At 42.0% G+C, this 16,229-nt stretch overlaps 1 protein-coding gene across 24 annotated transcripts in view; it reads right to left on the bottom strand.

Moving 5' to 3' along the window:
• Positions 1 to 16,229, bottom strand: part of PBRM1 (polybromo 1) — a 134,826-nt gene that overhangs the window by 46,086 nt on the left and 72,511 nt on the right. For all 24 annotated transcript variants that reach the window (XR_004971477.1, XM_036331957.1, XM_036331960.1 and 21 more), the window contains one exon: positions 12,832 to 13,043. Coding sequence is in view for 23 of the 24 variants with exons in the window: in XM_036331957.1 (XP_036187850.1) it covers positions 12,832 to 13,043 (212 nt within the window). In the remaining variant the exon portion in view is untranslated. The remainder of the gene's footprint in view (positions 1 to 12,831; positions 13,044 to 16,229) is intronic.

Genomic DNA, 16,229 nt, shown 5'->3' with positions numbered 1-16,229 from the left:
CTGAGAGCTCCCAGTATGTGAGAGGGGGCAGGCTGGGCTGAGGGACACCCCCCACCCCCCCCACACCCAGTGCACGAATTTCGTGCACCAGGCCCCTAGTAAAGAGATAATATGCAAATTAACCCTCACAAGACGGCTGCCTACGACCAGGCCGGTAGGGGGGTTAGTGAAGGATGACCAAACGACTGAACAGCAGGCTGCGTGGGGTGACCAGGTCGGCAGGGGGGGGGGGGGGGGGGGCCTGTGAGGGGCGACCAAGCCAGCAGGAGGGCAGTTGGGGGCAACCAGGCCAGCCGGGTGGGGGGTAGTTGAGGGCGACCAGGCCGGCGGGGGGTGGGGGGGGCAGTAAGGAGTGACCAGAATGGTGGAGGTGGGGGAGAGTTAGGAGAGACCAGGCCAGCAGGGAGGGGGCAGTTGGGGGCGACCTGGCCAGCAGTGGGGGGCAGTTAGGGGCAACCAGGCCAGCAGGGGGGCCAGTTAGGGGCGATCAGGCCGGCACGCAGAGGCAGTGAGGGGCAATCAGGCCGGCGGGGGGGAGGGGGGGAGTTAGGGGTGACCAGGCAGGCAGGTGGGCGGGTAGGAGTCAGCGGTCCAGGATTGTGAGAGGGCTGTCCGATTGCCGGTTATCCCGAGGGGTGCAGGCTGGGCTGAGGGGACCCCCCCTCCCCCATGCACAAATTTTGTGCACCAGGACTCTAGTGTATATTATATAATACTAGAGGCCCAGTGCATGAATTCATGCATGGGTGGGGTCCCTCAGCCTTGCCAGCAATAGGGGCTGATCAGGGAGTCTCGCCCAGTCCCAATCAGGGCTGTGGGAGGTTGGCAGGCAGGGGAGAAGGGGCCGTGGGAGGTTCCGATCAGGGTGATCAGGGCCAGCTGGCTGGGGGAGGGGCCACGGGAGCTCACTGACCGCCAGGGGGTAGCTCCTGCGCTGAGCATCTGCCCCCTGGTGGTCAGTGTGTATCATAGCGACTGGTCGACTGGTTGTTCTGTTGTAATGGTCGCTTAGGCTTTTATATATAAAGATACAGAACTATAAACCCTACACATACACACTTAATATATCATGAACATTTCCCCTGAGATTAAATGGTTTTCAACAAGCCTCTTTTTTTGTTAAATAAGACTTTTTAATGACTCTAGTACAAGCCATTATTTGCAAATACCATAGAGTTTTTGTTGTTGTTTTGGTTTGCTTGCTTTTTTAGAAAAAAGCTCTGCCAACATCTTTAATTACTTCCTTGGGATACTTTTCCATGAATGGAACAGCTGGAAAAAATCACTTTAAATATTTATTTTTTTAATTCTCACCCAAGGATATTTCTCTATTGATTTTTAGAGTTAGTGGAGAGGGAGGGGGAAGAGAGAGAAATATCAATATGAGAGACACATCCATTGATTGCACCCTAACTGGGGTTGGGATCAAACCTGCAACCCCAGTTACGTGCCCTTGACTGGGAAGCAAATCCGTGATCCTTTAGTGCATGGGCTGACGCTCTAACCGCTGAGCACACAGTCCAGGGCACATTTTAAATATTTTTTTTTAATGCATATTCCAAACTGACCCCTACAAGCCTGTACCAATTTAAGTCCCTTACTGTTTGGCTACAAGTGGTCAATTTCTCCACTCCCTCTCTAACATTGGTATACTAGATCCTTATACTTTTGTTAAAGCTTTGCCAATTTTGGTGGGAAATATTATCTAGTAGTTGATTAATCAGATGAATCCCTGTAACATATGCAGCATATTCACAAGGTTCTTGAGAATTTTATGCCAGCAGGAACACTGTCAACTGGACTGAAAGGAAACAGAAAGAGTACAAAATGAAAGAAGTGCTATTCAACACCCCAATTGTACAGACAGGAAAACAGGCTGATAAAACACACAGCTGTAAACACATGCTACCTTTTGTGAAAAAGGATGATTCAGAGGGCAGAGTATTGAGTCGCAGAGGATTATTTGCAGGCCTTGAAACGTAATGAAGTTTGGATTTCAAAATTGCTTGGAATTGATAACAATTTTTTCTCTTCCATTTCTCCCTTTTGAATGGGAATGTCTCTCTTAGACTATAGTGTTAGGAGCAGAGGACTTTGTTGTTGTTTTTATACAGGTCCACAATTTGTGTCCCAGGATGGATCACACTGAGAACCTTACCCATACACCTAATTTAGAGGATTTAAATGAGAATAGAGACTTTTAATGTTTAGATGAGATTTTTATACATGGTACAGGAATGTTACTCTAACAAATATCTAAAAAATATGGAAATGACTTTGGAATTGGGTAGCAAGCAGAGACTGGAAAGAATTTTGAGATCATGATAGAAAATTAAGCATAGGTTGCCTTGAATAGACTGTTGGTAGAAAAATGGACAACAACAATTTGGCAGTTGAAGGCTCAGAAAAAAAATGAGAGAAAACGTTATTGGAAAGTGGAGGAAAGGGGACCCTTGTTATACGTATAGCAGCAGAAAACTTAGCAGAACTGTGTCCTGAGTTATTTGGATTCGGGGCTTTTTGGGCTGATCTTTTAGTTATCTTTTTCTTTCTTTATTTTCATTTGTTGTTCTATTCCTTCAGAGATTTCAACTTTATCTTCTAATCCTTCTCTAAATGTTTCCTTTTTGCTACCACTAAAAAAATTTAAATTGAATAAATTTGACATATAGTATATAAATTTAAGGTGCACAATGTATTTCTTTGTTACTTTTATATCTTGTTGCCATTGTAGTGATATTTATCACATTACATTATTGTTATTTATATTAATCATACTGTTCCATGGCTCATTTGCTTACTACTTGTCCCAAGATTGTACCATTAAACATCAATATTATACCCCTCGCTGCTATCATTTTTTTCAAGTTTTATTGAGATACTAGAATTTGTGCACCAGTGGGGTCCCTCGGCCTGGCCTGTGGGGTCAGGCTGAAACCAGCTCTCCAACATCCCCTGAGGGGTCCCAGATTGTGAGAGGGCGCAGGCCAGGCTGAGGGACCCCACTGGTGCACAATCCGGGCCTGGGAGGGATGTGGGAGGTTGGCCAGCAGGGGGAGGGACCGCAGGAGGGCTCTAGGGTGTGTCTGGCCCATCTCGCTTAGTCCCAATTGGCCAGACCCAGCAGCAAGCTAACCTACCGGTTGGAGCATCTGCACCCTGGTGGTCAGTGCACAACATAGTAAGCGGTTGAGCAGCCTTAGCATATCATTAGCATATTACGCTTAGATTGGTTGAACTGCTGACTGGTTGAGTGCACACTTAGCATATTAGGCTTTTATTATTTAGGATAATTCACACATCATATAATTTGTTTATAGATGCAGTAGCCTGTCATCTCTCTGAAGGTCTAAATGTTATAGGTTTTGTATTTTCCTTAAATTTTCTCCTTCTATTTCCCTTTGTTTCTTCCAAGTTCATTTTTTTTTGTTTTGTTCTCTATTTTACATTCGAGAGATTATCCTTAAATATTTGGTCCTATTTAAATAGTACCTGTTCCTATTTTAAGGGAAAATGCTAAAAAAGCTGATTATAAGCTCTATGCACATATAGGGCTGGTTGACTACTGGATTTTATTTGGGACCTCCAGATGTTTTTATCTTTAGCTCTTCCCCATTGCCTGGTCCATTTCTTAAGGGGAAAAAAAATCTCCTGTTCTCAGAACTGTAAGCCTGACTGTCTGCATTCTAGGAGTTAAGTTATTAAGAGGGCCAGGGGGTCTCACAATCCCTCTCTTCAGAACTATAACCTCACCCTTAGGTCATCCTGGTTGTCCCTAAGTCTAGACTTTTTAGGATGAACAGTCACAGGAAGGGGTTGGGAGATGATCTGGCAGTTCAGAAACTTTAAATTTAGGCTTTTCTGTTTTAAGTACACGTGCACCTGTATTTTCAGGAATACCTGGTATTCTAATCCCTGTGCATTTCTAGACAAAAAATGGCCTTCTTAAGGTCTTCATCCAATACTATCTTTGAAGCTAGTGTCCATTTTCTAGCTTTCAAATTTTAATTGCCATTATCTCCTCTTCCACTGTTTTTGTGTTTTTACATTTTTTGTAGGCAGGGAATGCTTCTGTGTTTATGTCTTTTGTTTTGTTTAAAAAACAAACAAATACCCTTTCCATCATTTTAGAGGTGTTTTGGGAAGAAGCTGCAATAAGTATTTGAGTACAATTTGCCACGTTTAAGTGAAAGCCCTATATTGCTGCTTTATCTTTTGGTACTTATCCTTGTATGAGTGGTTAGTTCTGATATTTAATACAATAACAGGATATGTGAGATCTATATTGCCACTGATTAAGAAACTTCCTCTATGGCTTAAAGACAGAGAGGGCAAACTGATACAACCACTATCCTACTTTCTGCTGTTTTGCTGTTTAATATTCATAAAGTAAACTGACATAGGACAGTCTGAAGCAGACCATAGTTATTTCTCTGGCTAGAAATAACTAGTTACAATAACCCTCAGAGCACACTGCTTCTATAGCCTTTCCTACTAAGTCCTTCTAATGCTGACTTCACATTCTATGGCAAAGCAACATTCCTTACCTACTTCCAGTCACATTGTTGAGAAATGTAGTCTCTCAGTTACTGCAAAAAATAGAGTTATTAATAGGGATGTTTAAGTAGTAGGGCTTCCTTTCCTCTAGACATGAAATAGGTACAGTGCTAGGAAAGGTACAAAAATCTCCTATGGTCTTTGTCTTTATGTAGCTCTGTTTTTCTACCATAAGTCTTCATAGATTATTAAGTCACTAGAAATAGTTCCTGGTAGCTAAGGATCAATTTAGGGCAAAGACCAGTAGACTTTAAAATGTTAGTACTACCCGTTCTCTAGAATGTACCATCAAATAATGGCTTCACATATCGTCGTTAATCCACCAAGGAAGGCAGGTGCCATAAATTCTTGCCCCTCTGCTCTTTAAATTCAAGGCCTTACAGCAGTGGTTCCCAGACTTAGGTCTGCATCAGAACCACCTACAGGACTTGTTAAAAGATAGACTGCTGGATGCTGCCCTCAGTTTCTGAATTGGCAGATCTGGAGTGGGACCCGAGAATCTGCATTTCTAACAAGTTCTCAGATGATGCTGTTGATGCTTGCCTAGAGGCTACCCTCTGTAAACTGCGTTAGAATAATTTAAGGAGCAGCTATCATTAACATTTTGCTGACCAGTTATTTCGAGCCAGACGGCTACTTTTCTTTAAGTAGTTTTGGCAACCCACGGTTCTCCCTTATTGTTCCACAGACCAGTGTTTTGTTCTTCAATAATAGTTCAGCTGTGGATACTTGATGTAGTAATTATCTTGGCAAATATGATGCCAAGAACCAAGAAAAGGCTGTAAGATGGATAATAGAATCTGTTGTAACTTTTTGCTTTTCACCTGTATATATTTCAAAGCTGCAAAAACAGCCACTCTCACTTTCATAAAGCATCCTTACTAAAATTCCATAATTTTTTTTTTTTTGCCAGATTGTACGTCTTGAATCTGATGCATCCTCTCCATGGAATCATTGCTTCATTGAGTGGTAACTGCTGTTTGGTATATATAAAGACTTAAATTTCGAGATAAAGTGATCAAAAAGAGGCCTGACTTTATAAAGATGGTCTGTGGTGCATGTTGTTTGTGAATTATTGTTTAGATCAGCCGTGGGCAAACTACGGCCCACGGGCCGAATCCGGCCCGTTTGAAATGAATAAAACTAAAAAAAAAAAAGACCGTACCCTTTTATGTAATGATGTTTACTTTGAATTTATATTAGTTCACACAAACACTCCATCCATGCTTTTGTTCCGGCCCTCCGGTCCAGTTTAAGAACCCATTGTGGCCCTCGAGTCAAAAAGTTTGCCCACCCCTGGTTTAGATGGAAGAATGTAAGTACTTGCTCGACCCTCTTTCCAGTCATCATTTTTTGGAAATACGGGTGATTTAAGTAAAGGATCGGTTGGCCAGTAATCTCTCCATTCTAGCTTCTTCGTTAGTCCCATCAATATAATTGAACCAAGAAACATCTTTATGTCCATATAAGTAATGTCATTCCATGGTGAAGTTGTAGCAGAGGTTTTGTGGTATTTTTCCATTTGGTAATGGTATAAATTGGTTTGAGAAATAATGAAATAGAAACAAATCCTTATCAAAAAATAAATTGGTTACATCACTTATACTTTGTGGGTCTTCAAATTTAACAGTTACACTTGAAATCCTATCTAATAAAAGAGAAACATGGTAATTAGCCCTAACTTCGCTACCCTCCCCATTGGCTAATCAGCAAGATATGCAAATTAACTGCCAACCAAGATGGTGGCCGGCAGCCAGGCAGCTGACGCGAACATGGAGGCTTGCTTGCTCCAGTGACGGAGGAAGCCAGGTTCCCCGCCTGCCTGCTGGGCTCTGAGCTGCTCTCTAAGAAACATTGTTACAAATATAGAAGCTAAACAAAACCCCAGAAACCTGCTTTCAGTCAGCCGGGATCTCAGAGCTGGAGTCGCACCAAAGTTTCAAATACAGAAGGTAAACAAAGTCCAGAAACCTGCTTTCAGCCGCCGAGGTCTCAGAGCTGGAGCTGAGCCTCAGAGCTAAAGACGGCTCTCAGCTCCAGTGACAGCCATAGAAGGTAAATAAAATCCCAGAATAAAAAAGAAAAAAGGAAAAAAGGAGAGGTTGGGAGCTTCAGTCACCCACCAGCCTGAAAACGGCCCTCAGCCCCTCACCCAGACTGGCCAGGCACCCCAGTGGGGACCCCCACCCTGAAGGGGGTGTGACTAGCCGCAAACAGCCACCATCCCCTCATCCAGGCTGGCCAGGCACCCAAGCGGGACCCCCACCCTGATCTGGGACACCCTTCAGGGCAAACCAGCCGGCCCCCACCCGTGCACCAGGCCTCTATCCTATATAGTAAAAGGGTAATATGCCTCCCAGCATCGGGATCAGCGGAGCCGCAAGGCCTCCCGGCCTGTGATCAGCAGAGCCACAAGGCCTCCCGAACCCGGGATCAGCGGAGCTGCGAGGCCTCCTGGCACTGGAATCAGCTGAGCAGCGAGGCCTCACTGCCCCTGTGTCAAGTGGAGCCGCGAGGCTCCCCAGCACTGGGATCAGTGGAGCCGTGAGGCCTCCTGGCCCCTGGAGTAGCGTGACAGGTGGCAGCGCCCAAACTCCCTGATCGCCCCGCGGCTCTGTGTGTGACAGAGGGTGGGGTCACAACCTCCCTATCCACCCTGCTCTGTTCGTGACAGGGGAAGGCGCCCCAACCCCCTGATCGGCCCTGCTCTGTGCCTGATAGGGGGGATCTGGCCAACCCCCTGATCGGCCCTGTTCTGTGTGTGACAGGGTGGAGCCACAACCTCCCCATCGGCCCTGCCTTGAGTGTGACGGGGTGGCACCCCAACCCCCCAATTGGCCCTACCCTGAGCGTGACTTAGGGTGGTATCGCAACTTCCTGATCCGCCCTGCTCTGTGCATGGCAGGGGTATCTCCCCAACCCCCTGATCGGCCCTGCGCTGTGGGTGACGGGGGAGCTCCCCAACCCCTTGATCGACCCTGCTGTGTGTGTGACAGTGTATGGAGCCCCAACCCCCCGATGGGCCCTGCTCTGTGCGTGACAGGGGGCAACACCCCAACCCCCTGATTGGCCAGCTCTGTATGTGACAGGGGTGGCGCCACAACCCCCTGATCTGCCCTGCTCTGTGCGTGACAGGGGGTGGCGCCACAACCTCCCCATCGACCCTGCCTTGAGTGTGACAGGGAGCGGCACCCCAACCCCCCAATTGGCCCTACCCTGAGCGTGACTGAGGGTGGCATCGCAACCTCCTGATCCGCCCTGCTCTGTGCATGACAGGGGGTGGCGCCCCAACTCCCCAATCGGCCCTGCTCTGAGCCTGACCAGGGGCTGCACCTAGGGATTGGGCCTGCCCTCTGCCACCCGGGAGCAGGCCTAAGCCAGCAGGTCATTATTTCCCGAGGGGTCCCAGACTGTGAGAGGGCACAGGCCGGGCTGAGGGACCCCCCCTTCCCTCCCACAAGTGCACAAATTTTTGTGCACCAGGCCTCTAGTATTTGTATAATCCTCCAAGGCTGGTAAAATGTCTTTTTCTGCCCATTATTCTTTAGAATCACTTTCACTTTCAGGTACTAAGCACCACATTTCTCTTTGCCTTTGTGATGGTCTAATGTCAGAATCATTACTATCTTCCGACAAAGTACTATCTTCCAAAGTCACTTGGCCAAACAAAGTGTTTGCATATAAATCACTAAAACGTTCTTTTCTGCCGTGACACATCTTTTTAAAAACTTTTGCCATAATAAAAGGATGGAAAGAATTAGAGGTATTACTCCTCATGTCTCTGGAAATACTGACTGACAAGTTGAGAAAAAGACACTTGGTAAATTTGTGACCGGTCAGCAATGTTCAGACACAGAAACACAAATATACTCAGGACTGTTCAGCATGGGGTTAATTTTGCACTGCCAGGAAAAGTGCCAACTAAATAAAAAAATTCTATCTAAAACTTTGTCAGTAGAAATAACATGGTGGTCCCAAACTTCATACTCCTTATAGCATCGGCATTTTCTGTTTCCTCTTTCACTGATTTCCATTTTGATCTTCATTCTTTTCTCTATTTCATGTTTGATTTGCCCTTTGTTTTCTAACTTCTTGAGGTGGAAACAGATTTTGTATTTTTATTCGATTTGTATCTAATATATGTACTTAAAGCTATAAACTCTACTAAGAACTGCTTTAGCTATAACCCATACATTTTAGTGTTCTCATTTTCATTCAGTTCAAGATTTTTAAAATTGCCTTTGATCCATGGTTTAGAAAGGTACTGCCTAATTTCTAAATATTTGGGGATTTTCCAGATTTTTTTCTGTTGCTGATTTCTAATCTAATCCCACTGTTTCCAGAGAACAAACTTCATGTGATTTCAATCTTTTTATATTTTCTGAAACTTTGTTTTTATGACCTAGCATATGGTGTATCCTAAATAACGGTCTATGCTGCTCGACAAGAATGTGTATACTACAGTCACTGAATATAGTATTTTACACATGTCAATTAGGTCTAGCTGGTTAATAGTCCTTGTCTGAGCTCAGACTTCTATAAAAAAAATCCACCATATACTGAGTGACTGAAACAACAAACATTCATTTCTCACAGATCTGGAGGCTGGGAAGTCTAAAATCAAGGTGCCAGTAGATTTGGTATCTGGCAAGAACTCACTTTCTGGTTCATAGATAGCTGTCTCTTTCTCTTTATCCCCTTATACTAGCACTAATCCCATCATGGTGACTACATGCAAACCTAGTTACCTCCCACATCTCCAAATAATTTAACATTGGGGATTACGGTATAACATGAAATTTTTTTTGGGGGGTGGGGGTGTTGGGGGTGAACACAAACATTCAGTCTATAACAATATTATTCAATATTCTATATTTTTGCTGATTTTTGGTCTAGTTGGTCTATTAATTGCTGATAAAGGAGTACTGAGACTATAATTCTTGATCCTTTTAACATTAGAAAATATTCCTCTTCATCTCTAGTAATATTTTTCCTCTTAAAGTCTATTTGTCTGATATTAACATAGCCACTTCAATTCACTATGGTTACTATTTTTCATGGTATATTTCCCCCCTCCTTTTCCTTTCAACCTATTTATGCCTTTGAATCTAAAATTATTCTGTTTTGTAAAATAATATTTTTATTGATTTCAGAGAGGAAGGGAGAGGGAGAAAGAGATAGCAACATCAATGATGAGAAAGAATCATTGATGGGTTGCCTCCTGCACGTCCCCTACTGGGGAACAAGCCTGCAACCTGGGCATGTGCCCTGACTGGGAATCGAACAGGGACCTTCTGGCTCACAGGTTGGTGCAACCTCTGAGCCACACTGGCTGGGCTAAAATGATTCTCTTATAGACAGTATATAGTTGATCTTACTTTTTAAACTCAGTCTGATAATCTATGCATTATGATTAGCATGGTTAGCCTATTCACAATATGTAAGGTAATTATTGATATGACTGAATTCATGCCCGCCATTTTGCTATTTGTTTTAATATGTTTTATTGTTCCTCTTTTTCTCCTTTACTGCTTTCATTTGTATTAAGCAAAGATTTTTGGAGTATCATTTTTAATTCCTGTGTTAACTTCTTTTGCTAAGTTTGTCAAGTAGCATTACGATATGCATCTTTAATTTACCACCATCTACTTCAAGTTAATACTGGCTTAATTTCATTAAATAATGCAACTTTGATCCAATATAGTTCAGTTTTTTTGTGCTGTTACTGTCATATACATTAGGTCTTCACTTAGCAATTGATATCAACTTTAAACAAAATGATGCATAACAGCCCTAGCTGGTTTGGCTCAGTGGATAGAGCGTCAGCCTGTGGACCAAAAGGTCCTGGGTTCGATTCCGGTCAAGTGCACGTACCTTGGTTGCAGGCTCCTCCCCGGCCCGGGGCCCTGGTTGGGGCTCATGCAGGAGGCAACCAATCGATGTGTTTCCCTCACATCAATGTTTCTCTCTGTCTTTCCCTCTCTCTTCCACTCTCCCTAAAAATCAATGGAAAAATATTCTCAGGTGAGGATTAACAACAAAATGATGCATAACAAATTTTCACTATAGGCTAATTGATATAAACAAGAGTTAAGTTTTTACTTCATCTCATCAACATTATAATGAAATGATATTGAACAAAATTTGTATCTGACGATCTGCTATAATTCTATAAATGTTATAAACATAGCAATAGTATTATAATAATTCCTTTAAACAACCTAATATTTTTAAAATAAAATAAGTAGAAAAATTGCAAACATGGTCTTTTATATTTACCCACATATTTAGCATTTCCAATACTCCTCAGTACTTCTTATGGATTTTAGTTATCACCTGGTATCATTTTCTTTTGGCCCAAAGCTCCTCCTTTATCATTTCTGATAGGGAAGATCTGCCAGCAGTGGATTCTCTCAGTTTTTGTTTATCTGGGAATGTCTTATTCCAGCTTCATTTCTGAAGAATAGTTTTGCTGGATATAAATTTCTTGGTTCAGTTTTTTTCCCTTTCAGTACTTTGAATATCATTCTACTGCTTTCTGGCCTCTACTATTGCGTATGAGCCATTACCATATTATTATTATTTTTTTTACACGATGATTTGTTTTGCACCTTTCAAGATTTTCCCTTTCAGCAGTTTGATTATGATATATCTGGATGTGGTTCTCTTTGTGTGTTCTTACTTGGTATTCTTGGAACTGTAGGTTAATGTTTACATCAAATTTGAGACATTTTCAGCCATTATGTATTCAAATACTTTTCTCCCCCCTTCTTTCTCTCCTCTCCTCTGAGACTCCTAGTGTAAGTATAGTAAGACACATGACATGAAGGGCTGCTCCTAAGTCTGCACAGCTAACAATCAATGAATGATTTAGGTGGTGATTGTACTAAAGTACCTCAAACCTGTAAGGATTCAACCTCTAATGATTTATCTGTAGTCAGTCTAATATATCTTATATGTCTTTATGACAAGTGTGGCTTGGGGAATGCATTCAAAGTTGTAGCCAACTTTCAAGTATCACTTGCATCTTGCTTTTCATCCAGTTCTCATATTTCCCTTGCACATGCATAGTTTTCCAATTATCTAAGCCTGTGTGGAGAACTTATCTCATCCCTTCTACAGCTAATTTTTTGGATATTCCTCAACCCCATTGTCGTGTCAGACTAGTAAAACTGCAGGTTTACCCCATTCATTTTTGCATCTATCACTTTTCGCTGACAAAGACAGAGACCCTCCTCACCACCGCCGCCCCCCCACCCGCCAATTGCCATCCTAAATGAGTACATCCCCTCTGACAGCAAAGCTGCTGGATTTTGCAGTTAGCCCTATGCTGGTAAAATTATTATTCTCACCAACCAGGTTCCTTTCTCTTCTTTTTTGCATATGTCGTTGCTTATAAAAATTTGTCTAAATCAACTTAATTTATTTTTTTGCCTAAAAATTCTATGATAAATACTAGTATAACTCTTAGAAAGTCATATATTCTAGGTACCTACGTGAACTTGAACTTTACCAGCAATGAACAAATTTCTAATAAAAAGCTTGCACTGTCAAAATATTTCTAACTTATAACAAGTGACTCGAAGTAGTATTTTAGGTTGATACAATTAAAATTAAAAAAATTCCTTCTAGTTATCAGGTTCAATCAAAATACCCTCTATTTATCTGGCCTAGAGTCTGTGGGAGAAGACCCATATTGCTGAATAATGGGGCTACAAAGCTGGAAATGCTTTCTAGCCCTAGCTGGGCCCCTTAGGTTCTTATCTACAAATAGTATAAATCTCCCACACTTGTGAATTAATTGACTATGTTCCTGAAATATCAGGGTAATAGCTGTGTCACATGTAACTTCCAATCTTTTTCCCATCTGATGACCAAATCGATATTGATAAAAACATTTCCATCTGCCCTGGCTGGTTTGGCTCACTGGATAGAGGGTCGGCCTGGGGACTGAGGGGTCCCAGGTTCGATTCTGGTCAAGGGCATATACCTTGGTTGAGGGCACATCCCCAGTAGGGGGTGTGCAGGAGGCAGCTGATCGATGCTTCTCTCTCATTGATGTTTCTAACTCTCTATCCCTCTCCCTTCCTCTCTGTAAAAAATCAATACAATATATTTTAAAAAAAGAAATTTCTATCTTACCATGTCTACTTGGAAAGTGTTAACACCCTGAGTCTTCATTTATTCAAACAGGACTCTACCCCACAGCTAATTATAAGGCAAGCTAGGAAACAGTATATTTCTTGATATTTAATAAAATGAAAAGAAACTAACCTCTTTTTTCTTCTTCTCGTTTTAGTTTATCTTCCTCTATTTCTTTCGGTAATTTTTCCTTTTTCTCTTTCTCCACATCATTATGCAAATGTTTTGTAGTATAGCTGAGTGCCGGTGAAAGAAGAATCTCTCCATTTTTGCAGAGTTCATCACGGATTTTAATGAAAAACTGCTGAAGCTCTACCGCATCTTCATATATTTCAGAATCTGTCCTATAACAACATCAAGAATATCTATTGACACACAAGCTGCTTCTTTTAAACACCCCAATTACATATTAAATTCTATCGAATGGTTTTTTAATGTCAATAATTGATATAATGGTACTTCTGCACAGTTCTAAGAAGGTTATCTCCTTAAAATTCGTTAGAACAGAATTTGATAAGTCATTTTTCCTTGGTAAGCCTCATGCCCACCAGTTTCCTTTTCATGAAGGCTTGCTCCTTGCACAGCTCATGTAAAAGGAAAGGCCTCATACAGTTTTGGGGTAGAGGGGAAACACAGCATATCACCAGTTGATTTTGGCAACAGGAGGCTGCCAAAATAAAAAACTATACTAAGGTTTTATATCATGTGCAACACTGACTTGCATCTAATCTTTGGATTAATTTTTACTTTCTCTTAATTGAGGGACCAATGCATTACATAAAGTGTTAACAAACAATTTAGGCAATGTCTCTTTTCTTCTCTTTGGATTTGTATTATCATGGTTGCTTAGGTTGGTAGGACTCAGAATATTTGGCCTAAACTGTAAAGTCATGTGGGATCCTTTAATAGTTAAAGATCAATGTTCATTTTAATTTCCCAGAAATAACCACATAATTCTTGGGAACCATCAGAGGCAACACAATGAGAGATGGAAAAAATTATGTCATATTGAAAACTTTTAAAAGTCTTTAAATGAGAGGGCTAGGGAAAATAAGTTCAGAATTTGTACTGGTAGACATTTTACTACTATCTCAATTCACTGTGGTTTGAGGAAGGCTTAAATCTACATATATAAAAGCCCAGCGATGGGAACAGCGGAACGACCAGAATGACTGGTGGCTATGACGTGCATGGCGGCAGCCAACCAGCCTGATCCAGGCCCTGATCGGCCCCCTCCCTGGCTGGCCTGGACCTTGACCGGTCCCCAACACCACAATTGGGGGTGAGGCCTGCCAGCCAACTGCCCGTGGCCCCTCCCCACTAACCAATGGGCCCCCATCAGGGTGAGCTGGCCAGACCCCACTTGTGCACAAATTCGTGCACCAGGCCTCTAGTATAACTATATTAAGTAAGAATACCAGGGTCTAAAAAAAAGTATTCACAAAGGTAACCACAGACGAAATCTTAGCAGCAGTTTTATAGATAGTCTTTCTGGTCAGGGCAGTGTGGCCTGCTGACACCCACTATCAGAGCACCAGCCTTTAGCAAAGGCCCCCCCCTCACCGCCCCCCAATGCTTCTCTTCATTATAAAAGATGAAAATGCAAAAAAATCTAAAAATATTGCTAATAACAACCAAAATGGATGTTTCCAGAAAGGTTTTATAACTCTTTGCAGGTTTTAGAAATGCTAATATTTGTAGGAAAGCAATAAGACTAAAACTGGCCAAACAAAAGAAACTCCTGTTTTCTGAATAAAAATATCTGAAGACTGTTCACTAGAAATTAAAAATCATTTTATAATAGCTTACAATTTTAAAAATAAAAACACTTTTGGTAATCAATGTCACAATGAAAAAAGGGGCAAATTTATAATTCCATCATGTCATGTGGTTTAGTAATGGATATTCCTTTTTGATGTTAATCCTCATCCGAGGATATTTTTCCATTGATTTTTTAGAGAGAGTGGAAGGGAGGAGGAGAGACAGACAGAAACATTGATGTGAGAGAAAGACTCGATTGGCTGCCTCCTGCATGAGCCCTGACCAGGGCCGGGGATTGAGCCTGCAACCCAGGTACGTACCCTTGACCAGAATCAAACCTGAGAACCTTCAGTAAGCAGGCCAACAGTCTATCCACCTAGCCAAACTGACTAGGGCCGGATGTTTCCTTACAGAGCCTTTAAACATCGGACATATCCTTTTTGTTTTATTTAAATAAAATAATGAATCTATTAATCTAAGAGGCTAGGTGTTCCCTGAATGTGGAAGACCAAAATCTCAAGATGGAAAAAGAAATAACTCTTATTACACATAATTGGTGGGTAATCCTTACAGATACGTCAGACATTCAGTAGAAGAATTCAGATTTAGGAGGCTCTTAGTGCTTCCCTTGTCCTTGTCCCCTTACCTGCAATGGAGTCAGAATACTAAATCCTGGACTACTGCCAGCAGATTAGGAAAGCTAGACGCCAACTGGCAGGAGTCAGCACTGTGCTATTACTGAATACTGCTGATAGACAAACTACTGTCACCTGAGTGCACTTTTCTATGCCTCACTGTTCAGATCCCTTCTATTTCAGGGTATGAAGTCCTAGGTGATGTTGGGAGCAGTGGTGGATAAAGGTAAGTGTGAAGAAGTGTGAACATGAAAATCTAATGCATATGGACTTCATTCAATTCATGAACTTAATATTTCTGGAACATCCATCTTCATGACTGGTGATAACGCCATGGTTTATCATCATTCCCTAACTGATGATACATCTCCATCTCAGCAGCATGGGTTATTCCCTACCCTCCCCCCCTTTTTTTTTCTATCACCATTTATTCACTCTATACCCTTTTCCACCTCCACTCACCCCAGCATAGGTTTTATATATATATTTATTTCAGAGAGGAAGGGAGGAGAGATAGAAACATCAATCATGAGAATCACTGATTGGCTACCTCCTGCACGCCCCCCACTGGGGATTGAGCACGCAACCTGGGCATGTGCCCTGACCAGGAATCAAACCGTGACTATCTGGTTTACAGGTTGATGCTCAACCCGAGCCCCAGGGGCAGAATGGGTTTTTCTTAAGTATGATATTCATTCACAAAGATAAGAAGGGCTTTCCTCATGTTTTACAACAAAGCTCTGGGCATGAGAGTGAAACTGATCACTATCTTATATAAATAAACCTTAGACTCTATCTCCCAGGCTTCAAAAGCAAGCATCAGTCATGTCAACAGGAGAATGAAAAAAACTCATTTCCTTGGGATACAAATCTGATTCTTAAAATAATCATGCTACCTATATAAGATAAACTGCTAATAATCTAAGAGACAAAAGTACTTTGAAAGACTCACAGAATTAACACCAAGTTTTTTTTGTTCATTCGTTTTTAAAAAAATATATTTTATTGCCCTGATCAGTTTGGCTCAGTGGATAGAGCGTCGGCCTGTGGACTGAGGAGTCCCAGGTTCGATTTCGGTCAAGGGCATGTGCCTTGGTTGTATATATAAAATACATAAAATATATATTTAAAAAA

This window comes from Myotis myotis, unplaced genomic scaffold, assembly GCF_014108235.1.
Source record: "Myotis myotis isolate mMyoMyo1 unplaced genomic scaffold, mMyoMyo1.p scaffold_m19_p_13, whole genome shotgun sequence".
Lineage (NCBI taxonomy): Eukaryota > Metazoa > Chordata > Mammalia > Chiroptera > Vespertilionidae > Myotis > Myotis myotis.
The sequence above is the reverse complement of the archived record's forward strand: the minus strand, read 5'-3'. Positions and strand labels throughout refer to the sequence as shown.